At 43.7% G+C, this 27,281-nt stretch overlaps 1 protein-coding gene across 2 annotated transcripts in view; it reads left to right on the top strand.

The window, feature by feature from the left end:
* Window positions 1-22,108, top strand: part of PIK3AP1 (phosphoinositide-3-kinase adaptor protein 1) — a 129,652-nt gene extending 107,544 nt beyond the window's left edge. The window contains exons 14-17 of one of the 2 annotated variants that reach the window (XM_002756485.6): window positions 5,633-5,788; window positions 11,002-11,072; window positions 12,928-13,046; window positions 19,785-22,108. In XM_002756485.6, coding sequence (XP_002756531.1) covers window positions 5,633-5,788; window positions 11,002-11,072; window positions 12,928-13,046; window positions 19,785-19,842 — 404 coding nt within the window. In that variant the 3' untranslated portion in view covers window positions 19,843-22,108. The remainder of the gene's footprint in view (window positions 1-5,632; window positions 5,789-11,001; window positions 11,073-12,927; window positions 13,047-19,784) is intronic. The other variant, XM_009010083.5, reaches the window with a different exon arrangement.
* The last annotated feature ends 5,173 nt before the right edge of the window (window positions 22,109-27,281 follow it).

Here is a 27,281-nt window from a genome sequence, read left to right as displayed (position 1 = left end):
TCAGGGTAAAATCATATTCCTACTCACAGCCTATAAGGCCCATGTGATCTGACCCCTGAGCTCATCCTCCATTCTCCCCCAAACCCTGTGCTCCAGTCCCAGGACTCCTTTTTATTGTTCTAATAAGCCAAGAGCATTTCTCCCTCAGGGCCTGTGCACTTGCCATTCCCTGCCTTCTCCCACATCTTCACCTTCTGGTCCTTTTTCACCCTTCGGAGTTCAGTGTAGCATCTCCTCATCAGAGGCCTTCTCTGCCGTTCTCTTCAGAGGAGCCCTCCACTGCTCACTTCCAGTTCCCTGGCATCCTCTCTTTTCACGTATCACAGACTGGAATCATCTTTGGTTTCTGTTCTTATGGTTATGGTCCAACACCCCATCTCCCTCCTAGTAGAAACTCCACATGGACAGAAACGTGTCTGCTGTGTACTCCATGGAGTCCCCAGGGTGCAGCACAGTATGGTGATGGAGCTCCAGAAGGCTTTGTTGGAATGATTGGCTTCAGGAAACTGTTTGGTGACACCACTCATTCATTTCACACTTAACAAGCACCAGGCATGCCACCAAATACAGAGACCTATGAGACACCAACTTCACCATCTGGTAGCCTAATGAGTCAGTTATCTTTGTATTCACACAGGTCTGGCTTTCCCTACTAGGGTCTGTTCCACCACGCCTAACAGTGTTTTGCAGGTAGTGTTAACCTAGTGAATGTCAATGATTTTGGGAGAAGAGGGGTTACAAGGTTTTAACCGTCGCAGAAGGTTAGAGAGGTCATCCTATGACTTCTGCTTGGGTGTCTAGATTTTAAATTTATGCTGCCAGTACCTGAGTTCACACTTGTCTGTCCTGCTGGTTGAGAAAAAGCGAAAGGAGAGAAGGCGGATAAGCTGTTTGAAGATGTGCACAGTCATCCTAGGGTCAGATAGTAGGAGTCTCAGTGATAAAAGGGCTGAGGTCCTTTTTAAAACTAGAGTCCATAAGCCTAAAGATAGAAGCCATGACGAAATGAAACATTTCAGGGTTTTAAATATAAACAGCATCAAGAAACCTACGATTTGGTGGTGCACCCAGTGTTTGAAGGTCCAGGAATCCTAGTGTTGGAGACACATGTGCTCAGCAGTATGGGCTCAAGACAAGCCTTCTGGGTCTCTTCACATCCTGACCACTCACCTAGGCTCCACCTGGTGCCACTGGAGGTACTGAAGCAAGACAGATGCACATGCAGAGGAGTAGAGGGGATGGACTCTGGGGCCAGCGAGGTTGGGTCAAATTTCTGCTCACTGCTCACCCCTCACTAGCTGGGAACTGTGGGCAAGATATTTCACCTCCCCGAGCCTCAGTCCTCCTTTGCAAAACAGTAAAAGTGAAAGTGCCCACCCCATTAGGGAACATTGGATGAGTTAGTGTATAACCAGTGCCTAGCACAGTGCCTGGTACATAAGAGTATCCCTGAAAGTGTCCATGCTCATGATTACACAGAGGCCCACACACCAGCTGGGGTCCTCTCAAGCAGGGCCATCCAGAATGAATCGCAAGTTCTGGAACATTATGCGAGGTTCACCCAAGGCCGATCAGGCTCTGAACAAGTGATTTATACCCACCAGTAGCTATAGTCTAAATTAGAATGATCAATATCTACATTTTTCCAAAAGATCATGGCTTGGTTAGCCCCACCTCCACCCCATTCCCTACTCCCCAAGAAGCAGATCCTCTGACAAGGATGTTTTGGGGAGATATTTGTACTAAGTATTAGTACAATTGTGTTAAGTATTTGTACTTTTTATATTGGAGCTTTAATCAATGTAATAACTATTGAGAGATTAAAATGTTTATAATTTGACACCAAACAAGAATGACCAGGGACAGCAAGCAATCTACATGGGTTCTGCCTGTCAGCCCCAAGGGCCTCCTTGTTTGTGGTTTTTATTGTAATAAAATATACATAACATAAAATTGGCCATTTGGACCACGTTTTTTTTCTTTTTTTTGAGACCAAGTCTTGCTCTATTGCCGAGACCGGAGTACAGTGGCATGATCTCGGCTCACTGCAACTGCCGCCTCCAAGATCAAGCAATTCTCTGGCCTCAGCCTCCTGAGTAGTTGGGACTACAGGCACACGCCACCATGCCTGGGTAATTTTTGTATTCTTTTAGTAGAGACGGGGTTTCACCATGTTGGTCAGGCTGGTCTCAAACTCCCTGACCCTGTGATCTGCCCATGCCCAACCTTGAACCCTTTTACAATTCAAGCCAGGTGTGGTGGCTCACACCTGTAATCCCAGCACTTTGGGAGGCCATTGGGAGGTTGAAGTGGGAGGATCAGTTGAGGCTAGGAGTCTGAGACAAGCCTGGCCAATATGGCAAAACCTTGTCTCTACCAAAAATACAAAACTTAGTTGGATGTGGTGACATGTACCTCTAGTCCCAACTACTCAGGAAGCTGAGGCAGGAGAATCGCTTGAACCCAGGAGGCAGAGGTTGCAATGAGCCAAGATCACACCACAGCACTCCAGCCTGGGTGACAGTGCCAGACTCTTGTCTCAAAAAAATAAAAAGTATACAATTCAGTGGCATTAAGTACATTCAAAGTGTTGTGCTGCCATTACCACTTCCATTTCTAGAACTTTTCTCCCCTGATAAGGATTTTAGAGCAAATAGCTGCTGTGGGAGGTGATCCCAGGTACTATGGTGGGGATACGGAAGTGAAACAGGGAGAAGTCAATGGAGAACACCCACCCAAGGGGCGAGAGAGCTGGGACATTTATACACCAGCCCCCATCAGTTGTTGGTGAAGGCCTGCTGGGGGAGGAGCACCCATCGTTCTGCTATGAGAAACAGCCTCAGGCAATTGGAAGTTGGACCCTGTACTGCATATGGAGGCCCAAGGGCAGCATTTGCCAAAGAAAGGGCATCATTTATAGTTGAATAAATGTGACATATTATTGGCACATTATAACACAGATCTGTAGGAAAATTAGGGTTGATGAATAACGTTTGTGCATAAAGGCTCTTTTTGAAGAATCTAACACATTCTAAACACAGGGACTGACTATTCATTTGAGAACTTCATTTGCCCTAGGAAAAAAAATATTAATCTTTAATTTGGGTTAGAATGCCAAAGAGAATTAAGAAAATTAAGACTGTTCTTAATAACTTGACCGTTTTTCTTCAACCCCAGGGAGTTGTTTGCTCTTACTGGTCTGGTACAGAGCATTGATAGCGTAGGAAATTAGAGAAGGGCTGGTGAGAGCCAGGGCCTCACAGAGAAGATAATCAATATTTGTGTTCTGGGTGTATCCTGTGGGGCAGGACATGGAGAAGCTAACCGGGTCCCAGGAAACTCGGGTTCTGATTCCTGCTTTGTCACTGAATCACCTTATGATCCACGGCAATTCCTTTAGCTGCTCTGTGCCTCAGTTTCCTCACCAGGGTTATACCTGACCTACCTACTTAATGGAAAAGTCATGAAGTTCGAAAGAGCTATAATAATGCATATAAATGCAATCTGGGAAAGCACTATGCAATATAATCATGATAATTGTCCCTAGCACTGTAACTTTATTCAAAGAATATCAGGATTTTATAAACATTCGTACTTGTTCTACCTGATTTTCTGAACTTTTGACCCCCCTGTGTATTTTACTTTCCTTCTTTATAGAATTAGTTGAAGTTTAAAAATTGCCTCCTTGAAGTTAACTAAGCAGATTGGAATCTCCCTTAAAAAAAAAAAAAAAAAAAAAGATTTTTAGGCCAGGTGTGGTTGCTCATGCCAGTAATCCCAGCACTTCGGGAGGCCAAGGTGGGTGGATCATGAAGTCAGGAGTTTAAGACTAGCCTGGCCCACATACTGAAGCCCTGTCTCTACTAAAAATGCAAAAATTAGCCAGGCGTGGTGGCATGTGCCTGTAGTCCCAGCTACTTGGGAGGCTGAGGTAGGAGAATTGCTCTAACCTGGGAGGCAGAGGTTGCAGTGAGCCAAGATTGCACCACCACTACACTCCAATCTGGGCGATAAAGTGAGACTCCGTCTCAAAAAAAAAAAAAAAAAAAAAAAGATTTTTAAAAAGCTAGATCAGAGCTGAAAGGAAAAAGAAAAAAAGCCTGTCACTTGTTTGGTCTCCTAAGATGCTGTGGGTGGCACCCATGTGAAAGTGCCCCTGGCTGTCCTCTGTCCAAGTGGCTCCAAGCTGGAGCGGGTGCTTCCATGGCATGGTTGTAGCTGAGAGAGCCCCAGCATGTGAAAAAGACCTGGATTACACAAACCCTGGGAAGCTGGTTGGACACTTGGACCATACACTACACCTGGAGCTAGAGTCTTCAGATGAGGAAGGCTCATGCCTCTGCAAGCCAACAATCCATGCCAAACATTCTCTGTGCACAATGTTCACTGGGGACCTTGGTGTGCCCTGTCCTCTCGCTGCTCCTTCATGCTGTTCCGGTTTATCCATTCACCCCGCCAGATTTCTGGCTTTGGCAGGTAGAGCCACCACTGCCCTTGGACTCTCTGAACTTCCTGCCACGCCTGTCCCCTACAAGGGTAGAGGCGGAGGAGGAAGTGGTACCAGAAGATAAAAGGACACGTCCCCAAAGCTAACACCTCTTTTACCCAAGTTTATACAGCTACCACTGTGTAAACCCTGTGCCTGGGCTTGGGAAGGTCCCAGGCAGCCAGGGGATCCTTGAAGCAGGAGTACATCTTGTCTTCAGGAGGAAGTTGGTGCTGGTGCTCCCAGACTTTTTTCCTCCTCATTAGAGGAGCTGTTTTCTGCTCCTAGAACCCAGCGTTAGAGATGTAGGGAGGAATAGAGAAAATCTCTGGGCAGGGCTAAGCCAGTAAGGAGGCCAGGTCAGTGCTTTGCTTGGCAGAGGCATCAGCTCTCTTACCCTTGGGCCTTGCAAGTCACAAAATCTTTCGAAGATCTGAAGGACCTCCTTTCATTAGCTTTCTGGGTCATTACTGTCCATGTGGGCCAGCTACCCCCAACCCACCCACCCACCATCTTTTATGCAGAGAGTGAGGCTGTACAAGCAGTGGTTAAGAGCCTGGTCTCCGGATCCTGGGTTCAAATCCCAGCTCTGCCACTTACCAGCTGTTTGACAGGACATGCTGCTTCACTTCTCTGTACCTTAGTTGCTGTTGGCATTGATAATAATAGTATTTACTTCTTGGGTGTTGTGGGGATTAAATGAGGGAAAAATGCCAAAGCTCTCAGAACTGTGCTTGGTGTATAGGGTAGTCTGTGATTAGTCAAGGATGGACATGTCCCTCCTCATATAAGGTGAGTGATTCAGAGTGGATAGCTGACTTGCTGGACTTCCACAGCTGCTCAGTGGCAGGGCTGAGGGCCCAGACCTTTCTCTCATGGCTCGTTCCTTCCGCTCCCTGATGTAAAAGCGCTTCTGTGTTCCTTTCTCACATTCTTCTGTCCCTCTTTTCTGTCTCCCAGTGACAGCCACATAGGATTCAGGACAGTTTCAGTGCTGAGGAAGAGGGGGCCACCAACCCAGTGCCCCTCCCCATCTTGTCATCTTTTCCCTTCCCCTTGGGGAGGCAGGTAGAGGGAAGCTGCTGAGCAGCTTGGCTGGTGACAGTCTGGTATCTTGAAGCTTATCCCTCTTTCCTCCAATTCCAGACTTGGAAATCACGGTCCCAATTCGGCACTCACAGCACCTGCCTGCTAAAGTGGAGTTTGGAGTCTATGAGAGTGGCCCCAGGAAAAGCATCTTTCCCCCCAGGACAGAGCTGAGACGAGGAGACTGGAAAACAGACAGCACCTCCAGCACAGCAAGTGAGCTGCTGGGGTTGCAGGGGTTGGGGTCTTCTTAGCTGGGCTCTAGCCTGCGCCCTTGGGCCTTAGGAAACATCCTCTTAAGAGCCCAAGATATCTCCAGTGGGGCCCGGTTTGGGTTTGAGAGGTGCAAAAGATGGGGCAGAGTTACTGTTTGCCTATAAGGTTTGCTTTGTATCTCACGGAGCCCAGTTGTATAATTATTACTCTAGCCCTTTCCTAAGTATCAAAACTTAATACTAATAGTTAACATTTATTGAGCATTTACTATATTCTAAACCACTTCATAGATTATCTAATTTAATTCTCACCAAAAGCTCTGTGAAGTAGGAACTATCATCTCTGTTTCCTGAGAAGGAAGCAAGAGGCTTAGTGCTCTGTTCTAGGTTAAATAGCTAATGTGAAATAGCCAGGATTTGAACTCAGTCTGGATACAGAGCCAAGACTCTTAGCCACTATTCTTTTCTGCTTCCCCCGCTGTGATAAAGCAAAGGAAAGGTCACAGAGTCAGATATATCAGAAAATAATGGACTCAAGTAAAATTAAAAGAAGAAAAAAAATAATGGACTCAAATTTGAACATTCTAACTTTACAGGCAGGTTGAAGATCTAATTAGGTAATGCCTTCCTTTTGGCTGTCAAGCTTCAATACCTGTCTGATTGCACAGACAATAGAGGCTGATGTACAGGCGGGAGCTGAGGGCTTTGTTCCTGTATCCAGGACAGTGTTAGCTGACTCTAGACACTGGCTTCACAAGCCACATAGATTGAGTTTCTCTTCTTTCATATATTTCAGTGCTAACAAAACAGCTAGGAAAGCAATACTAGAGCCAGAGAGTAGCTGAATTTCAGGACTCATATCTCCTTAAATGTTGGGCAGAGAACCCCATAATGCATGTTGGAGCAGGAAGGTTATCTAAGCCAGGGGTTCTTAATCTTTTCTGCATCACAAAGCCCCTTGAGAATCTGATATATAATTTGGCTCTGTCTCTCAGACACATGCCCAGGTCTGTGACACACACACAATTTTGCCCACCATGGACATAAGTCAAGAACCTCTGAACTAGTTTTCCTCCATCCTTTATAGATGGGGCATTTGTGAGCCAGAGAGGGAGAGAATTTTGCCCAAGGGCACATAACCAGTGAACAGGAAAGGTGGGAGTAGAACCTAGCTCCTCTCCCTTTCAGGTGAATGTTTCTGCCATCATTACCTGTCAAAACAGACGCACAGCCTATTACGACTGCCTGGGAAGTCTAGACTGGGCAGAGGAGAAAAATTCTCCTTACATAATGGGGGTGATCATTTGTATGCAAAGCTCACTGGGGGCAATTTGAGAATTCTGACACGTTCAGGAATGGGAGAGATATTCTCAGGAATCACAGGTGGCAGAAGGAGCAAGGGACAGGTGGCTATCTCTATCTCTGAGACCTATGGAAGAGGAGAGGGGAAGTGGTAGAACCCTCTCAGGGCGTGGACAATGCATCCCAGCGTGGGAGAGGAGAGTGACAGCTGGAAATTTTACAAGACAGATATGCATGTTTTTAGGGGCTAGCCTGGAGTGAAGAGAAGATGAGAAGAATAACCTACTTTTCCCCTTATGTAGTGGTTTAGTGCCCAGGAATGGCTGGCTCATCTGGTTAGAAAATGTTACTAAATGACAAACCAATGGATTTTACTCTACTTTGTGGCTATAGTCTGCACCCAGTCCCTGTTATACAGTTTCTGCTATCTATTGCCATGCAATGAACCATGCCAACATGTAGTGGCTTAAAACAACCCTTTATTTAAGCCTGATCCTACAACTTGGACAAGACGCGGTGGGGATGGTGGGTCGTCTCTCCTCTGTGGCGTCGGCTGGGGTCACTCAAGAGTTGGCATTCAGCTGTAAGCTCTGCTTGGGCTGAAACATCCAAGGAAGCCTCTCATCCTCCAGGGCCTCTCTACACATGGCCTTTAATTCATAGCCTGAATTTTTTATGTGGCAACAAGATCTGGAGAGATAATAGTCCAAAGGGAAAAGCCCCAGTGTCCTAGTGCTTGGCAAGCTTTGACTTGCATCACGCTTGCTAATGCCGTGTTGGCCAAAGTGGGTCATGTAGCTAAGCTAGAGTGTGGCAGGGGGCAAGATCCTGGGCAGGGGGTTGACTGCGGGTCACTAGTGGTTAGTCTACCATCTTGAAATGGATGATGGTAATGAGAGCTGCTTCCGTTAATCAAATGCTTACTCTTTGCATGCCCTGTACCAAGCATGTCACCGTATTTTTGGGTTCATTTTATACAACAGTGCTGTGAATTTCTAGATAAGAAAATGAAGCAGAGAGGGTAGGCGACTTGCCCCAAGTCTCCTGGCAAGTAAGCAGGGGGTCTGGGATTCATATCCATATCTTCCTGTGCTTTCAACTGTGGGGGTGTACCGCCTTCCAAATAGAAATAGTTCCCATGGCAGGGAGGGAGAGTGAGGATGGCCCAGCTTATCCACCAACTGCCCCTTAACCCTGTGAATCACACCCTAAAAACAGCACTGTTTTTATTATGGTGCAGCTGTCATCTCTTGGAAACCACAGAAAAACAGTTGCAGGTTAAATCTGGTTATAACTAAAAATTCAAGGCCCAGATATCAGTGTTATGTTTAAGCAAACAAAAGTTTCATAACAGAAAGGCTGTTGACCTCCTAGGTTGTCTGGCCCAAGTTTCTTTTTTAAAACAGATAATAGTTCCAAGTGTAACTAAGTTTCTTAAGAATCATATTATACTTTTATATATTCATTTTTTTTCACTCACTCATTGATCCACCAAATACTGAGGACAGCTCTGTGTATACTGAGCTAGAGAACCAGAGATGAAAAAGAACCAGAGCCTGTCTTTAGCAGACTGGTAACGGAGGAGAGAAAGTACAAAAGTAGCATGGTGTTAGACGCTTGTTCGATACTTCTCCCCTGATGATAGAAGCCTACCAAGGGGAGGGCACTGCCCTCCTTCTCCCTGACAAGTGTGAAGATGATGGGAGCTGGGGCCAGAGTCTCTTTCCAACTGTGCAGCCCAGAGGGGATTTGGGCAAGCAAGTCATCAGCCTGGAGAGGAGAAGGGCCAGGGCCAAGATTTAGAGCCAAACATTGGGGTTGAAGATTTAAGAATGCCAACAGAAGGGACAGTGCAAACTGATGGGTATGAGTTTCTGGAGTCATGGAGCCGGTGCCTGCGGCAGCTTTATTACTTCTTGCTAGCAGATAACCTTCAAAAAGATGATGGCTCATTGTAAGGGAATGTGATGAACATGAAGGAATGGCATGGGGAGGTTTAGCCCCAGAAGGTTGGGGGCCTGTGGGCTCAAGGGGTTACTTTTAGCAGGGGGAATGTGGAAAGGTTTTGATAGCATTTGTCCTGAGCCTTGGAGACTGAGGAGGTTTTAGACTTGTGGACAGGAGTGGGCTGGGAAGAGTAGGGAGAAAAAGACAGCCTGGTCCTTGAACAGTGTTGTGTATGGGTAACTGAGTAGAAAGGGACAGGATCACATGTTCATTAATAAACAAATTCTGCATCCCCTGGATTATAGAAACATTTTTACATAGTATTTTAAACGTAAAAATCTGTCCCCAATAAATAATTCAAAATTATAATCTTAATCTGCTCTATTCAAATTAACATCTAAATTAATTAGGTCAAAGTTGATACCAGAATGCAGCCAAAACTACTACCTATAAAGTTATGTGGCTAGGAGCTTTCTGAAGTGGAAATTCAGCAAACCTAAGATCTTGACTATGTTGTTAGTGAGAATATTGGAAAATTAAAGTTAAAATCTCCTTGTTTTAGTTGGTTAACTCTTATTCTTTCTTCTTCACTGCTAGATCACCATGTGCTTATTCTAATGCTGTGCTGTCCAGTATGGTAGCCACTGGCTACATGGGGCTATTTAAATTTTTAAGTTAATTATGACTAAATAAAATTTAAAATTAATTTCCTTGGTTGAACTAGCCATGTTTCCTACTTGCTACCATATTGGGTAACACACAATGAAAGATGACCTGAAAGTTCTACTGGATAGTGCTGTTCTAATGATACAGGTGGTAAATTCCCAACTGAAAAGCCTCGAGTGCCTAAACTCACAGAGTCGCAATTCTGACCATGAACATAACTTATACTTTTGAGGGCCAGGCATGGTGGCTCACACTTGTAATCCCAGCTCTTTGGGAGGCCGAGGTGGGCAGATCAAGAGGTCAGGAGTTTTTAGACTAACCTGGCCAACATGGTGAAACCCCATCTCTACTAAAAATACAAATATTAGCACATGCCTGTAGTCTCAGCTACTTGGGTGGCTGAGGCAGGAGAATCCTTGAACCCAGGAGGCAGAGGTTGCAGTGAGCCAAAATCATGCCACTGCACTCCAGCCTGGGCAATAGAGCAAGACTCTGTCTTGGGAAAAAAAAATATATACTTTGAGTGTGTACTTTGCATTTTCTTTTGTGTCAAAGGGTCTGGCCCCTTATTACGAGATGTGTCTGCATGGGTGATACATACGTGTTTGCTAAAATTCCTAAGTAAAAAACTGCAGCAACAAGGTTAGCTTGCAGATTTTAGAAATACCACTGAAGAGCTGAGAGTCAGCCCCATTGCGTCTTGTCTGTCAAACTGGAGCACCAATATCAAACAGGATTTTCTTAGGGGTTAAATGGCAATCACATTTTCAAAGCCCTCAGTCAATGGTAGCAGTAATGCCAAAGTTAGTCATCAAAAAGTGAAAAATTTTGTTTTATGCTGAAGAAAACGGAACTCTAATAAAATGGTCTAAGGCTGGACACAGTGGCTTACCCTTGTAATTCTAGCACTTTGGGAGGCTGAGGCAGGAGGATCGCTTGAGTCCAAGAGTTGAAGACCAGCCTGCAAAACAGAGTGAGATCCTGTTGCTACCAAAAAAAAAAAAAAACTGGCTGGGCTTGTTGGCACACACTTGTAGTCCTACCTACTTAGGGGGTTACGGCAGGAGGATTGTTTATATCCAGGAGTTTGAGGCTAACGTGAGCTGTGATTGTGCCATTGCACTCCAGCAAAACCTTGTCTCTAAAAAAAAAAAAAAAGTTTAAGATGGCCAAAGTTTGAAGAATCCCATACTTACAGCTTGTGTATTATTTATGTCAATAAAACTAAATAAGTGCTAGAGTTCTCTATTTTAGCCTGAAAGAATCCTCAACCCATCTGATTTTGTTTCTACCCCTTAGGCAGCATGAGTAACCGCTCCAGCACCCGGAGCCTCCTCAGCGTGAGCAGTGGGATGGAGGGGGACAACGAGGTGAGAACTGGAACCCCACCCCACCTATCTTGTCCTAGGGGTCGATTCATCACAAGAGATAGAAACTCAGGTGAAAGGAACCAGACCCAAAAGGTCATACATTATAGGATTCCATTTATATGAAAGGCCAGAGTGGGCAAATCCACAGAGACAGTTTGCAGATTGGTGGTTGCCAGAGGATAGAGGGAGGAGGAATGGGAAGAAACTGCTTAATGGGGACAAGGTGTATTAGTTAGGGTTTTCCAGAGGGATAGAACTAATCGTATATATGTATATATGGAGTTTATTAAGTAGTATTAACTCACATGATGACAGAGTCCCACATTAGGCCATCTGCAAGCTGAGGAGCAAGGAAGCCAGTCTAAGACTCAAAAACTGAATAACTTGGAATCCGATGTTTGAAGGCAGGATGCATCCAGCACGGGAGAAAGTTGTAGGCTGGGAGGCTAAGCCAGTCTGTCCTTTTCACGTTTTTCTGCCTGCTTTATATATTCACTAGAAGCTGCTTAGATGGTGCCCACCAGATTAAGATGGGTCTGTTTTCCCCAGCCCACAGACTCAAATGTTAATCTCCTTTGCCAAAACCCTCACAAACACACCTAGGATTGATACTTTGCATCCTTCAATCCAATCAAATTGACAGTATTCACCATCACACAGGGTTTTTTTGGGGGATGATGAAAATGTTTTAAGACTAGATAGAGGTTGCACAACATTGTGAATACACTGAATGCCACTGAATTGCCCACTTGAAAATGGTTACGTTTATGTTAACTTCACCTCAATAAATAGAAAAGAAGGAAAGAATGGAAGGAAGAAAATAGACAGCTGGAAATTCACTCTTACTAGTGAAACCAAAAGGGGCATCTGTGGGAAGGAGCAGGGTGAGTCTCAGGGGACTCAGGGGTGAGGGCTGCCCTCCAAGTCTGGATTAGGAGCTGCAGGGCCTGCCAGAGGGAGCTGGGCTGTTCTGTGTGTCCCATGCCCAAAAGCTCTTTGGTCTCTGCTTCTCTGCGCATACCTGCTTTCTTTCCCCTCACACTGCCACCTTCTGCTTCTCCACAGTCCCCTGAGGCCACAAGGCCGCTGAGCAGAGAGTAAGTTGCTGCTTTAGGTTGAGGCCCCATTCCATGTTGGCCCAATGTGGGACACGTGTCTAGCTTGATCTAGGGACTGGTGGCTGGGACAAGCAGGAGGGGCCACATGGGTCACCGCCAACCCTGAAGCCTTCTGAGAAGGGTCCTCAGGTGGACACTTTTTTTTTTTTTTTTTTTTGAGACGGAATTTCGCTCTTATTACCCAGGCTGGAGTGCAATGGTGTGATCTTGGCTCACCGTTCCTCTGCCTCCTGGGTTCAGGCAATTCTACTGCCTCAGCCTCTTGAGTAGCTGGGATTACAGGCACGTGCCACTGTGCCCAGAAATTTTTTTGTATTTTTAGTAGAGCCGGGGTTTCACCATGTTGACCAGGATGGTCTCGATCTGTTTACCTCATGATCCACCCGCCTCAGCCTCCCAAAGTGCTGGGATTACAGGCTTGAGCCACTGCGCCCGGCCCGGGTGGACATTTTTAATAAGCTTCCAACTGATGCTGATGCTGACCGGCCACAGAGCACAATTTGGGTAGCAAGTAATTAGAGTCCAGGCAGTTAATGATAATTGGGGCCAGACTGTATTCCTCAGTGACTCCAGGAGGAAATGGAACGATGCCAGATATGACCAGGTTGATTATCAGTTTGCAAACAACCTTCAGCCCCAGCCTAAAGAGGGCCAAAGGGCTTTTGGGATATGGTTGTCCAGCTAGGCTGGTTGCTGAATGTAGTTTTTGCTGTTCTTTCTCATCTTGTTTGCTGTAGGATAATGAAGTCCCTGAAGTTACCAGAAGCCGCAGTCCAGCCCCCCCACAAGTGGATGGGACACCCACCATGTCCCTCGAAAGACCCCCCAGGGTGCCTCCAAGAGCTGCCTCACAGAGGTAACATCAAAAGATATGAAATTTTTTCCTTATCTCTGAATTCTGGGGGAGAATAGGACTTGGGGACACCTAAAATGACTTAAGAACAAGCACAGAGCTGGGTGCAGTGGCTCACACCTGTAATCCAAACACTTTGAGAGACTGAGGTGGGCAAATCATAAAGTCTGGAAGCCGAGACCATCCTGGCTAACATGTGAAACCCCATCTCTACTAAAAATACAAATATTAGCCAGGCATGATGGCACATGCCTGTAGTCCCAGCTACTTGGGTGGCTGAGGCAGGAGAATCACTTGAACCCGGGAGGCTGAGATTGCAGTGAGCTGAGATTGCACCACTGCATTCCACCCTGGGGGACAGAGCAAGACTTTGTCTCGAAAAAAAAAAAAAAAAAAATTAGCACAGAGCTAACTGAAATACCTGCTTTGGACACATTTGAATGTGGACCCTTTACTAATTTAAGAGATGCATTATTCAGTTGCAAATACTTTAAATAGCAAATGAAATGTTTCATAAATGAAATACATTGACAAATGTCAACTTTTAAAATAGTTTTTATCAGTTTGGCTAGAATTCAACTCTCCAATAATGAATTCCCTTGGCTGGACTGTGGGGACAGTGCCTTTTGGGGAACAGGAAATATGAAGGATTGGAAATGAAAATGCAGGTGACAGGCAGCATCGAATGGTGGTGGGAAGCCTGACTGTAGGGCCCCCCCTACCTGGGGTCAAGTCACTAGCAGCTACTTGCAAACTTGAATTCATGTATCTCGGGAGGGCAGTGGCGCAATCTCAGCTTACTGCAACCTCCGCCTCCTGGTTCGAGTGATTTTCCCACCTCAGCCCCCTGGGCTAGGATTACAGGTACCTTCCATCATGCCCAGCTAATTTTTGTATTTTTAGTAGAGATAGGGTTTTGCCATGTTGGCCAGGCTGGTCTTGAACTCCTGACCTCAGGTAATTCGCCTGCTTCAGCCTCCCAAAGTGCTGGGAAAACAGACGTGAGTCACCATGCTCGGCCTCAATTTCCTTGTCTATAAAATGAGGATAATAACAGAACAGTCTGCAGAGTCATAAACATTGAGTTCTTGGCCTATAGTAAGAGCTCAGCAATATAAGTGATATTTTTTTAATACAGGAGGGGAGTTTAATACCAAGAAATTTGGAGATGAACATTAAACTAAAGAGTTTGACTAATGTACTAGACTCTGATGTATGTCTTTGTTTATATGATACTTGGGCCTCTGGCAGGAACCTTTTTATGGTCTGATCTTGTGGAGTAAGAAAACGTGGTTACAGCTGGCTTGTGTGTCCATAGATGCAAAAAGGAGCCCTTGGGAATAAAAGCCAAGGCTTGTCTTAGGAGTTAATTCTTTGATGTTTAAAATAAATTGTGCATGTGTTGATGGGGCATAAGGAAGGAGGAAGCTTTTCTTCAACCAGGGTTTTGTTTTGTGTTTTTGCATTTTGAAACTTTTAGATGAAGCTCATCAGTGGAATTAGTTGAGAAAGTGCAACAAGGAGGCCTTTCTTCTGGTTTTCTGGAAAGAGAGGCTGGCTCCGTGCTATGGATCTTTCCATTTCTCCCTTTGCTATTTATCACCTTCCCGTGTCCTCCCAGCAACATTTATATGTTGGCACTTGCTACTCAAACATCAGCCAGCTCCAAGCTGCATCACACCCACTGGGCATGCTTCCCTGGCATAGACTGGAGGGCATGGATTAGAATATTAGTCCTGAAAGGAAGCTTAGCAATAATCTAGTCCCATTCACTGAATTTGCATTATGCCCTGTTGCTTGAAAATTATTACATAGTTGGTGATTGGAGGGGTTACCAAGAGCAGTGATGGTGATAAATGCTGTTATTTATTGAGACTTACTATGTGGCAGGTATTCTGTTAAGCACACTAAATGTATTATCCTGTTTAATTCTCTCTACAACTCTAACAGGTTAGGTATTTAGTGTTATCCCATTTTGCAGATGCAGGAACTGGAGCTTGAGATTGGGTTGAGACTTGCTCTGTGTAGCAAACCTGAGTACTCCTGACTCCCAGACTTCATCTCATAGGCATTCTTTTATACCTGTCCATGAAAGTCTAAGTATTAGGGGAGGAGGTTCAAGATCCAAGGCCTTTTATTCCTGAAGGTTGAGGACTTTGGAGGCAGTTGTCTAATTGTATCAAGAGAAAAGGGTTGTCAAGCTTGAAACTTTAGCTACAAAGATTCTGTGGGATTTTGTTAACAGAAGAGAAAAAAAACAACAGCCAGGGAAACAGGTTCCAAAAATTAGGATAGAAAGTAGGAAGCATGTAAATGTGTAAAAAGAGATGGTGGTTGAATTACCTGGGAAGTCTGGAAGCATGTTGTGATAGAAATGGGGAGAGAAAAGGAGGAAAACACTTTTTGCTAAAGAAACAATGCTTACAAAGCAATTTGTAATTGATAGAACGTGGGGTTTGGGTGCATTTTTGGTGTGAAAAAAGATTTGTGAGTATGCAATTATTTTGTGCATGTGTATGCCATTTTCACAATAAAACAAGGGGATATTTGAGCAGATAATAAAACAGGCCTGTCTCCGGAATGGCTTCAGTGCTTTCCCTGCTTACAGACAGGATTGAAGGCTGATCTTGGTGTCTTACACTCCACTGTCAGATCTGGGAATCAGCATCTCTTCTCTATCTGTGTTCTAACCTCCCCACTCACCCCTGGTCCCAACCAAACAGCATTGGTGGTACAGCTTCCATCTCACATGTCCCTCCGTCCCAGTTCTGGTCCATGCCTCTGCTCTACATGCTGTCCCAGAGCCTGAATTGCCACCAGTAGACAAAGACCCAAGTCTCCATCTCCATCTCAGCCTTCTCTTTCCTACAGTTGACTGGGGAATCTTCTCTCAGGGACCTCACCGGTATCTCAAACATAGCCTGTGCAAAACTGAACTCATCAGCCCACCTACCCTTCTCTACCCCAAACTGCCTTCTCATGAGTTCCCAGCCTGAGATAATGGCACCATTCTCTCCCTTCCCCAAGCCCCAAACCTGGGAGTCATCCTCAAGCCCTGCCTCCTTTGTAGCTCTCATATCCAGTGCGTCTCCAGCCTCTGTCCATTTTGCGCTCTTTCAGTGGTCAGATTCATGCTCCTTTCCATCTGCCAGTGCCTAAGTTCATTCTTAAAGGCCCACACTTACCTCTTTACCTCCTGTCACTCCCTCCTCCACACAGCAGCCAGAGTGTTCTTCCTAGAACAGGAATAGCTGATGATACCACTGCCTGGCATAAAAGCCTTCACATTTAATTCTATGTATTTCAGTATTCTTTGGCTCTGCCTAGCTCAAGTCCTACCCCTCTCCTGTGTTCACTGATGCTCCACTGCTCAGCATTCCCAGTGAGCTCTGCCACTTTGTACTGTTTCTTTGCCCAATCTGTTCCTTTTGCCTGGAATGCTATCTTCCTACTCCCTTCTACTCTCTGCTTAGAAAATGCCTATACATCCTTTAGGACTCAGTTCAAACATCACCTCCTCTGTGAACTCTCCTTAATGTTTCCATGCAGAGTGAATCTTTTTCTTTTGGTTTCACAAGCACTCCTATTATGTTCTATATTCTAGAAATACACTCCCTGTTGCAACCCTTGTGTAGATGTGTCTCCTCAGTGAAATCGTAAACCTGTGAGAAACTGTTTTTGATTTTTTTTTTCTCCTATCCCTAGTGCTTGGCAAAGTAACTGGCACATACTAGGAACCTAAAAGATATTCACTGTGTTAAGTGAATGGATGGAAGGAAAGATTGGTACTGTTTGGGTTGGACTTCCCGAGCTCTTAAAAAATTAGCCATCAAGTCATCTACCACCATGCAGGTGGGTTATAGATGGGAGAAAGAAACTTCACACTCCTGGCCAGGCACAGTGGCTCATGCCTGTAATCCCAGCACTTTGGGAGGCCAAGGCAGGTGGATCCCTTGAGCTCAGGAGTTTGAGACCAGCCTGGGAAACATGGAAAAACCCTATCACTACAAAAAAAAAACCCACAAAAATTAGCCAGATGTGGTGGTGTGTGCCTGTAGTCCCAGCTACTCGAGAGGCTGAGGCGGGCTGATTGCTTGAGCCCAGGAGGTTGAGGCTGCAGTGAGCTGTGATCATGCCATTGCACTCCAGCCGAGATGACAGAATGAGACCGTGTCTCAAAAAAAAAAAAAAACAACAAAAACCTGTAATTATATGTCTGTAATTATAAATAAGTTTCCTTGAGATGTAGCTTCCAATCTTTAGTTGGAGTTGTTCCTCAGAATGAAACCTAAAGAGGGTATATCCATAGGCCCACCCCAACTGCAGAGTGTGGCAGCAGAAAGAAGAAGAGGGGCTGGGAGGAAATCATGGTTGTCTTTGTGTTGGAAGATAAAATGTAAGTCTCATCAGGCATACCTGGGGAACAGGTAAAGATTTCAGAACAGATCTTTAATCATCATTATAGTATTAGCTTTACTTGTTGAGTGCCTACTCCAAGCCAGAAACTCCTACCTACTTTCCTACTGTCACCTCCAAGCCTCACATGGCACTCCAACATATGGATCAGTACCTCCATCTGGCAGATGAGAAAACAGTTTCAGAGGCATTGAACTTGCACACACAGAGATGTGTGCATAAATGTCTCTGTATATGTTCCTCTAGGTTCTAAATCTTCCCTGTCAAAACACTCCATAGAGTTTACAGGTTTTTGCCTATTGTCCATCTCATCCACACACTTGCATCATCTTGAGGACCTAATCCATGACCACTTTACTTGATATTATATCCCATACCCAGGTGTAGATATAAAGTAAATTAATGTTTGTTGAAAGAATGAAAGAAAGACAGCAGAGAGGTGGGCAGGCTAAATTTGCCCAGGTTAAAGTGGTATCACCTGATTGCCCCTTGGTTTTCTCCTATAAGCCCAAGCTCACAGGGCAGGCTGAAGAGATGGAAGGAGACCATCCTTTTGTTTTCATGTGATAAAGCTCAGCCACTCAATGATAACTGCACAAAGCCATCTAGTCCCGGACTAGGGCAGGATCTCCCGAGGTTGTCTGTGCTTCTTATGTTCTGCTCCTGCCTCTCTCTCTTGCTCCTGAGACAGCCCTTCTTTTCCCAAGTCTGTTGTCATTTCCTTGACCTACACAAATCTTGCATTCAAGAGACGTTTAGTACCTATTTACTCAATGATTCAATCAATCACGTATGCAACTCCAGGGCAGCACAGTTCAATTACAGCACCTAACAAAGCTCTTTTTCTTGACTTATTGATTTGTTTCCAAGGGAATTAAATATTGGTTTTACAGCACACATGTGGAAATGCCATCTGTAAGCCTTGAACCTGTCTGTAAATAGACTCACCCTAGTCTACCTGGAATGTTGTTTAAGACTGTTCAAAATCATACAGAATAACATGGAGGGAAGTTTCTAGGAAGGCAGACGCAGAGTTGGGATAACAGTAATCCCATGAGGAAGCAGTCATGAGAAGCAGACTTTGAGAATTCCAGTTCCTCTCTCAACAGATCTTCCTGCTACAGTGTGTCTCCCGTGTGACATTAGAATTGCTGGTGTTTTTTTTTGAGACGGAGTTTCGCTCTTGTTACCCAGGCTGGAGTGCAATGGCGCGATCTCGGCTCACCACAACCTCCGCCTCCTGGGTTCAGGCAATTCTCCTGCCTCAGCCTCCTGAGCAGCTGGGATTACAGGCACGCGCCACCATGCCCAGCTAATTTTTTGTATTTTTAGTAGAGATGGGGTTTCACCATGTTGACCAGGATGGTCTTGATCTCTTGACCTCGTGATCCACCCACCTCGGCCTCCCAAAATGCTGGGATTACAGGCGTGAGCCACCGCGCCCGGCCACTGGTGTTTTAAAATCTAGGTTTTGGTATTATTTAGGTATGGCAAAGTCAGCAGGAGACAACTGCCATTGAAAAGATAGTGTAACAAACTATCTTTTCCCAAGATCCCACAGATCCCAAAAGAAGAGATATATCATCCTGTAGGGGGCCACATGGGGAAGCATCAGGGCCAGTCAGGAGGCAGAGGAGCATGGGAAAAAGCAGACAAGAGCTTTTATTGTGGTTTCCATAGGACGAAACAGGTGAGGCTGGGTAAGATTTAGAATTGGCTAGTTTGAATGATTTCATTGGCTCTGAGGCATATGGACTGACCCTAGTTGTCTGGTACCTGGCCCTAGGATGATAAAGGCAAGTGAATGGTGGCCCTATAAAGTGGAGTGTGAAAGCCCCATAGAGGAGGTGGTTGGGGCATGGGTCTGGACTGGTTGGTTTGCATATGAAAGGCATGTTTGGTGCTTGAAGGCAGGCTGTTTGTTTGCTGTTTCTAGGAATTAGCTTATCTCTGGAGGGCAGTCTCTCCAGGGTTAGCAAGGCCCCCATATGGCAAAGCATCAGATGATGAAAGGGATGGTGAGTACTGGTTGGGGAGGGGAGCTATTCAAAAGCTTCAAAAACTTTGCCTGTAGAACTTAGAATGCAGTGGGTCTGGGATGCATCCCTGGCATTGGTGTTTTTAAAAGCTCCACTGGTGTTTCTAATATGCCACCAGGATTGGGAGCCACAGCTAGCGTGTGAGTCACTCAAACATTCATGTGTGTCCTGTCTCATTAATTGAGGAATGTATCCTTTGCATAGCATACCAAGTTTACAACAAATTGTGCACGCATAAGAACTATTTAATCAAATCCGTTTTTAAATAGAGTTGCTTTCATTTCAGGCCTCCGTCCAGGGAGACCTTCCATCCTCCTCCACCTGTTCCACCCAGAGGACGCTGATTCCATCTCCTGAAACCTGCCTACTTCAGGACTGACTTTAAGACTCACAGTTTTCAGCCTGTTCATGATGTCTTCCTGTTGAGTTTTGTGGCATGACTGTTGACTTTAAGATTCATTCTCATTGCTGATATTTTTGCAGCCCTGCTGGTTTGGGCTTGCCTTGAAGACTTTATTAAGGCATGAAGAAGTGAAAAATGAAGGGTTTTATTCACCATTGCCAAGTATATCAAACCATATACTTGTTTGCTGAAAGGATGAAGACTTAATCAGAAATACTTACCTCTAATTTGCCATATCAAAAGCCTAAAAAGATTGATCATAAATGTACTTTACCAGTGATTTTACTGAAATGCACTTATATTAATCTTTATGTATTTGTGAGTTCAGTCTCATTTCTAGAAGAGGTTATAAGACTTGTAGTATTCAAATAAGAAGATAAGTGACCTAATTTTAAAATAATTATTCTACTTTTCTCTATATTCAGCAGGGTATTTAAGTGCTAGGGCTGGTCACACACAACAAACTAAAAAAGACTAGAGAGGGATTAGTACTAACTCCTCTTATATAGAAGGCAAATCTGAGATTCCACAGAAGTCTGGAACCAAGACTATGCAGTTAGTTAAATGAAGAGGTGAGTCTAGACTGGGCTTGCTCATTCTAGGTCACCACATTTTCCATCTCCAAATAGCCAGGCCCTCTCTCCCTCAAGAAATGCCCAGATGTAGAAATTCATCAGTGCCTGACTGTTGGTCTTCCAGAATTTTCCATCTTTCATATCTCCCAGGCATGAGACTACCAAGTTTGTTTGTTTGTTTTCTTTTCAATTTGGGAATTTATACCTCAGTATGGTTTCAGCGCAGTTATGTTTCCAGAGAACATCTAGAAGTGGCTGGAAACCTGAAGCTGGGGATTCCGGGGACCCCACTTAGTGCTCTATTTCCTTTATAGGTCTTAGTTCTGGTCATAAAGAGAGAGAGAGGAGGACCTTTGACTTTTTCTTTGTTGAGGAATCTAAGGAGGAAAAGCAAACCTAAAATAGAAATACAGTCAGTCCTCCAAATGCATGGGTTCTGTGTTTGTGGATTCAACCCAACCTTGGATCAAAAATATTTGGAAAAAAAATCTATAAAGTTTCAAAAAGCAAAACTTGAATTTGCTGCATGCTAAGAACTATGTTGAATCCATATAAATGAAGTGATGTGCAGGCATTGTATTCGATATTATAAGAAATCTAGAGATGATTTAAAGCATACAGGGGGATGTGTGTAGGTTATATGCAAATATTATGCCATTTTATATATGGGACTTGAGCATTTGTGGATTTTGGTATTGGGGGATCCTGGAACCAATCCCCCATGGATACCAAAGTACCACTATAGTTATCTATTTTTTACATACTTATTACCTCCACACTTGGTAAATCCATTTTTGCATAGAATGTGGAGCCTTAAAATATGTCATGAATTCCGAGTCCCTGGGACATAAATCTACCTTCAAATCAGAGGTCCTTAATGATGCCTAAACATACAGTAAAATTAGAATCAGAACTATTTCTTTAAAAAATATTTGAAATGCGTTTGTTTCCCATGAGAATGTTCCCATTCTATCCCACACAATGTAAAAAATCCACATTAATGATCCATTTAAGTCCAGTTTTATTGGGTCCTTTCAAATGATTCAAGGTTCTTTCTCAGTCTCATTCCTCAGTTGCGCAAACAAGGACTCTTACTGAAGTTAACAGCTTCTGGAGTCGGGTTTTTTGTTTTTGTTTTTGTTTTTTTTGACATAAAATACACTATTGGCCATGTCCATCATGAGAGTGTTTGTAGTAATTAATTACCTTGTCCAGGGCCTGGCACTTAGTAACATTCTGCAAATGTTCCTTCATGGTCCTTTTACTCTCCTTGTCACTTATTTTGGAGAAAGAGGGGAATGTGAGATAAGAACAAGAATCTTGATGTTGGTATGCTCACCCTTACTGTTACTTTAGACAGTCTCCATCGTAGGCAAACTTGAATTTGATTAAAGTGACACTTTAAAAAATATTCAATAACTCTAAGCCCCCTTTTGGATGCCAAATTTAGTATTTTGTACATTCTCTGATGAACAAGCATTTAGATTGTAACATGGTAAAGTCTACTTCCAGCCAGTGTTGTTAGCATCTTTGTATCCACATCACTGTTTGTGCAATATATAAATATTTTGTTGCATTGTATTCTTATATAAAAATAAGTAGAAAACATAAAATTGAAATTGCTGATGAGAAGCCTGTGTCTCATGAATGTGACACACTTGAGATATGGATGGAACTGATCAGGAGTGCTGAGTCAAAAGCGGCAGATTTTAAGCCCTCACTGGTTGTTCCTTTCATATCCAAGATGGTTGGTTATATGTAAAAGAAGAAAATGAAAGCATTTGGATGAAACACTGGGATTGTGTTATCAAAGAATGTATGTAATGATGAGGTGAAAATTTTCACTTTCCAGAAACAGAACTGCTCATTTGTAACATAAATATATTCAACTTCCACATACTCAACACATGTGTACACATTTGTAGGAATATACTATGTAACAAAACCACGGATTTCCAATACAGTGAGGATCAGAAACAACACTAGAAGCTAGAGTCCAAAGAAACCATCAAAAAGTTTTCTACATGATGCTTAGGCAGACAGCTCTGCTGCCACCATCCTTGCTCAAGATTTTACAAGCTTGCTCCATAGAAAGTGAAGCTATTGGGTATAATCACCACTGTTGCCTTTTCCCCTAAGCTAAACTGGCCTCCAGTTCCTAGGCCAGCACTTTTATTTTATCTTAAAACCTAGAAGCAGATATATAAGCAACAAAGTATGAAGACTGAGAGACCCTTTTTTTTTTTTTTGAGATGGAGTTTTGCTCTGTCACCCAGGCTGGAGTGCAGGGATGCGATGTTGGCTTACTGCAACTTCCACCTCCTGGGTTCAAGTGACTCTCCTGCCTCAGCCTCCTGAGTAGCTGGGATTACAGGCACCCACCATCATGCCTAGCTAATTTTTGTATTTTTAGTAGAGACGGGGTTTCCCCATGTTGGCCATGCTGGTCTTGAACTCCTCACCTCAAATGATCCACGCACCTTGGCCTCCTGAAGTGCTGGGATTACAGGAGAAACTATGAACAAGAAGTTGGTGCCGTAATCTAATAATTTAACTTGACATTCTCGATGATGTGAATAATCTCTAATACTCTACCATAAATACACAAGTGGTAGTATATAGATGACTTCTGTGAATATTTTTACAAGTCAAACTAAGTTACACACCCCCCTTTTTAGCTTTGTTACTTAAAAAAAAAAAAAAAAAGGTTCTAGTCACTCCCGTATCACCAGGATTTTAGATCCCTCTCCTATATGCTCCAGGAAGTAAGTTGGTTTTCTGTGTTCTTCTTTCAAAGAATAGTGTGTGGTTTTGCAGCTGGCTGGCGGAGGAAGCATTAGTAACATTTATTTCTGAGAAAGACAAGTGGTTAATTTGGATAATTCTAAAAAATTCTTCCTAAACATGAATCCTCAATTTTGAGGGATCTGCCTGTATAAATATTTGCTTTGGATAAATTGTGCTCTGTTCATTTCCGAGTAAGTTATTAGGAACATAAAACGGTCTTCTTCATTCATTCCTGCTGGCCAGATACTGTGTTCACAAGGGTGGTGAGGGAATGAGTAGAGTTGAAAAGATAAATTCTGAGGCACAACTTGGAATTCATTTTCTCATAAAAATCATAAAAAATAGGTTCATAGCTGATCTGTGTGGAAAACGTGTGAGGGGAGAAGAAAAGACACACACAATACCTTTAAGGGTAAACAAATTTTATCCCACATAAATGGCAATGCAGATATAATAAGCAAATGATATAATAAGCAAATTGCAATGGGAAGGGGATAAGGGAAAAGAAATACATATTTACACTCACCAGACTATGAAGCATTCATCACCAGACAGGGAAGCAACGGCCTGGGCTCCAGAGTCAGCCATTTGTCCATGCACAGAGGAGGAAAGGTCTCATGAAGCTTTGGTGCAGTCTGCGACCCTCGGTCCTTTTGTAACAAGTTGTTTGGCATGAGGCCCAGTCACGAGGGCTCTTCCTGAACAGCTCAAGGAACGCAAAAAGGTCAATTTGTTTTTGTGATTGTCTATTGTTTTTCAATAATTAACATATAGGAATAGATCGAAATGGAGATTTCTCTGAAATAACACGGGATGAACATCTCAAGGGGCTCACACAACCCGTTCCAGGACTTGGTGACCATTGTTTGGGTCCATGTTTAATTGAGTTCAAATTTAGTATTTAGGCTAGTCGCTAAAGCCCATTTAGGATAAAATGTCTTTGCTGTCTCTTCAGTAAGAGTTAGCATGGTGCTGGGAAGAGAAGTTTGTTTTGGAAATCAGGAGACCTGGTTCTTTATTTTGGTGTGCTACTCACTTGACAAGTTCATATAACTTGACTACACTGTTCCATGGTTCATCCCCTATGAAGTGGAGAGTTGTGTCTTTTGTAACAGTCCAGGTCCCTTCGACTCTGTGAAGTCTAAGTCTCAGAAAAAGGAGTGGAATCACTTTGTGGGAAGAAGCAGGGAGACAGCCTTAGTGGCATCACCACCTAATTGGCGAGGGGCTTTTTTATTATTGGCATCTGCTGTTCCTTGTTCTGTCTCATTGTTGTAACAGATTAGCTAAAAAACGGAGAGACAGTGAAAGAGGAACCACACAAAGAAACTAATGGCCTTAGGCTGGGCATGGTGGCTCACGCCTGTAATCCAAGCACTTTGGAGGCCAAGGTGGGCAGATCACCTGAGGTTGGGCGTTGAAGACCAGCCTGACCAACATGGTGAAACCCCATCTCTTAAAAAAATAAAATAAAATAAAAAATTTATTTAAAAAAAAAAGGAAACTAATGGCCTTAATTGCCCTTCAGTCCAAGAACTAAATGTTATCAGTAATGGCTTCCTTAAGAAAGATCTCAGAGCAATCATGAAGATCTGTGTCTAGAACATTTCAGCTAGAACAGAAACAGTGGAGGTGGAAAATGGCAAATAGCAATAGATGAACTGTCTCCCACCCCCACTCTGCTGCAATATATAACTGGCAGGACAAACCTAACAAAGTAGAAGGAAGAAACAGAATTTCTTTTATTCTTTTTTTTTTTGAGATGGAGTCTCATTCTGTCACCCAGGCTGGAGTGTAGTGGCATGGTCTCGGCTCACTGCAACCTCTGCTTCCCGGGTTCAAGTGATTCTCCTGACTCAGCCTGCCTAGTAGCTGAGACTAAAGGCATGTGCCACTGTGCCCAGCTAATTTTTGTATTTTTAGTAAAGATGGGGTTTCACTATGTTGGCCAAGATGGTCTCGATCTCCTGACCTTGTGATCTGCCCACCTTGGCCTCCCAAAGTGCTGGGATTACAGGCGTGAGCCACCACACCTGGCCAAGAAACAGAATTTCAAAGTAGGTGATGATAGAAAGTGGAAGATAGGTGGTTAATCCATACACTAATACTTTTTTTTTTTTTTTGAGGCAGAGTCTGGCACAATCGGCTCACTGCAACCTCCACCTCCTGGCTTCAAGTCATCTTCCTACCTCAGCCTCCTAAGTAGCTGGGACCACAGGCACATCCCACCATGACCAGATAATTTTAATTTTTGTAGAGACAGGGGTGTCACTCCGTTGCCCAGGCTGGTCTTGAACTCCTGAGCTCAAGCAATCCACCCACCTTGGCCTCCCAAAGTACTGGGATTACAGAGACTAGCCACCCCACCCGGCCCCTATACCCGAATACTTTTGATGATCATGTTTACCCAGAGTGAAAATAAAAGACTGAAATTTTAGTTTTCTGGATTGTTTGTGGGTCATAAGCTCTTTAATTAAAATTGAGTCTTATTAGAACTACCATAGAATGAGGCTGTATAGCCACTGGGGGAGATGGGGATCTCCTTTCACTGACATTTCCTCTCCTCCCCTGCCATTCTTTTTGGTGTCAGGGAATGAGGTCATTCATCTAGATGAAATAAGTGGTGAAATAAGATATGTTAATGTTTTTCACTCCCCAGTTTAGTGAAACAACCCTAATTTTGATGGTGACTTGAGACCTGACTGTTTTGTCTTGTTGAGGTCATCAGGCTCCAAGGATCTTTGAAGCCATACTTCTTTGACTGTAATCAGTTACTTTATCTCTCTTTCCATACCTGCTGTTGTCAGACTTGTATCATCTAATGCCATTTATCAGCATAATTCCCCTAGTACCTAGCAGAGTTCCTGGTACATAGTAGATGCTTGATAAATAATCGTTGAATTAATGGCTCTACCTGCTCTTAGATATTAAACTTTCCCAAATACTCCTCTGAAATAGGATTTCTTTCCAGTTCTCTCACTGCCCATTGCTTTTACTGCCTGTTGACCATTTGTTGGCCACCTTTTGTGTTCCTTTTTGTACACTGTCATGCCTGTTTTCTGTTGTGTGTGTAAAATTTCCTGGTGTTAAGTCTATCCTCCCCAAATGAATACTTTACACTTTTTCTTGTGTCCTCCCCAGCTCCAGGCATTTGCCAACCTAGTCCTCCCCAAATCACCTCCAACATGCATACTACCTCAAATCTGTGGAGGCTAGCAATAGATGCTTAAGAAACTACACATCCATCTTAAACGGCTTGTTCTTCTATTGCCCATCATCACTTCATTCAAGAGCAGTGATTATTCATTCACAGAATTGACTGAGCTTCCACTATGAGCAAGTCACCCTGCTTGGTGCTCTGGAGGATATACAAAAATGTATAAGATGCCTCCTCTGATTTCTACAGCAATTACTGGTGTATGATTCATTCAGCAATTAATCATGTACTGCCTTGTGATGTTTCTTACACTATCTAGAAAGCATTCTTCAAATCCTGCTATCCTATTTGGCTTTTCACTCGTTAATGTCTTCATTCATTCAGCAAAGAGTTGAATACCTATGATGTGACAAGCACTATGTCAGCAGCTGACATAGTGCAAGACAAACAAATGATAGTCCCTGCCATCAAAAAGGTCGGAATGCAGTACAGAAAAGGAAACGTGAATAATTACAGCACAACATGCCAAATGCTTGAAGTCCCAAAGAAAGAATGCTCCATTTCCCAAAGATCATGCAAGGTTTTACTGAGGAAGTGATCATCAGCTAGGTCTGAAAGGATAATATCTAATGCACAAGGTGAAGCAGAGCATTCCAGACAAAGGGAGAATAAAGAGCAAAGGCACAGAGGTGTAAAAATATATATGGGTGAAGGCAGAGCATAGAGATTGGTGGAAAGTAAAGTTAGGGAGATAAATTAGGGTCTAATGGTGCAGGTGCAAGTTAACAGGGAAAAAATTGGACTTTATCCTTTAGCAGGGAACTGTGTTTCTCTGATTACATAGTTATCACATGCTCACTA

This window comes from Callithrix jacchus, chromosome 12 (assembly GCF_049354715.1).
Source record: "Callithrix jacchus isolate 240 chromosome 12, calJac240_pri, whole genome shotgun sequence".
Taxonomy (NCBI): domain Eukaryota; kingdom Metazoa; phylum Chordata; class Mammalia; order Primates; family Cebidae; genus Callithrix; species Callithrix jacchus.
This window is presented reverse-complemented; position numbering and strand designations above follow the sequence as displayed.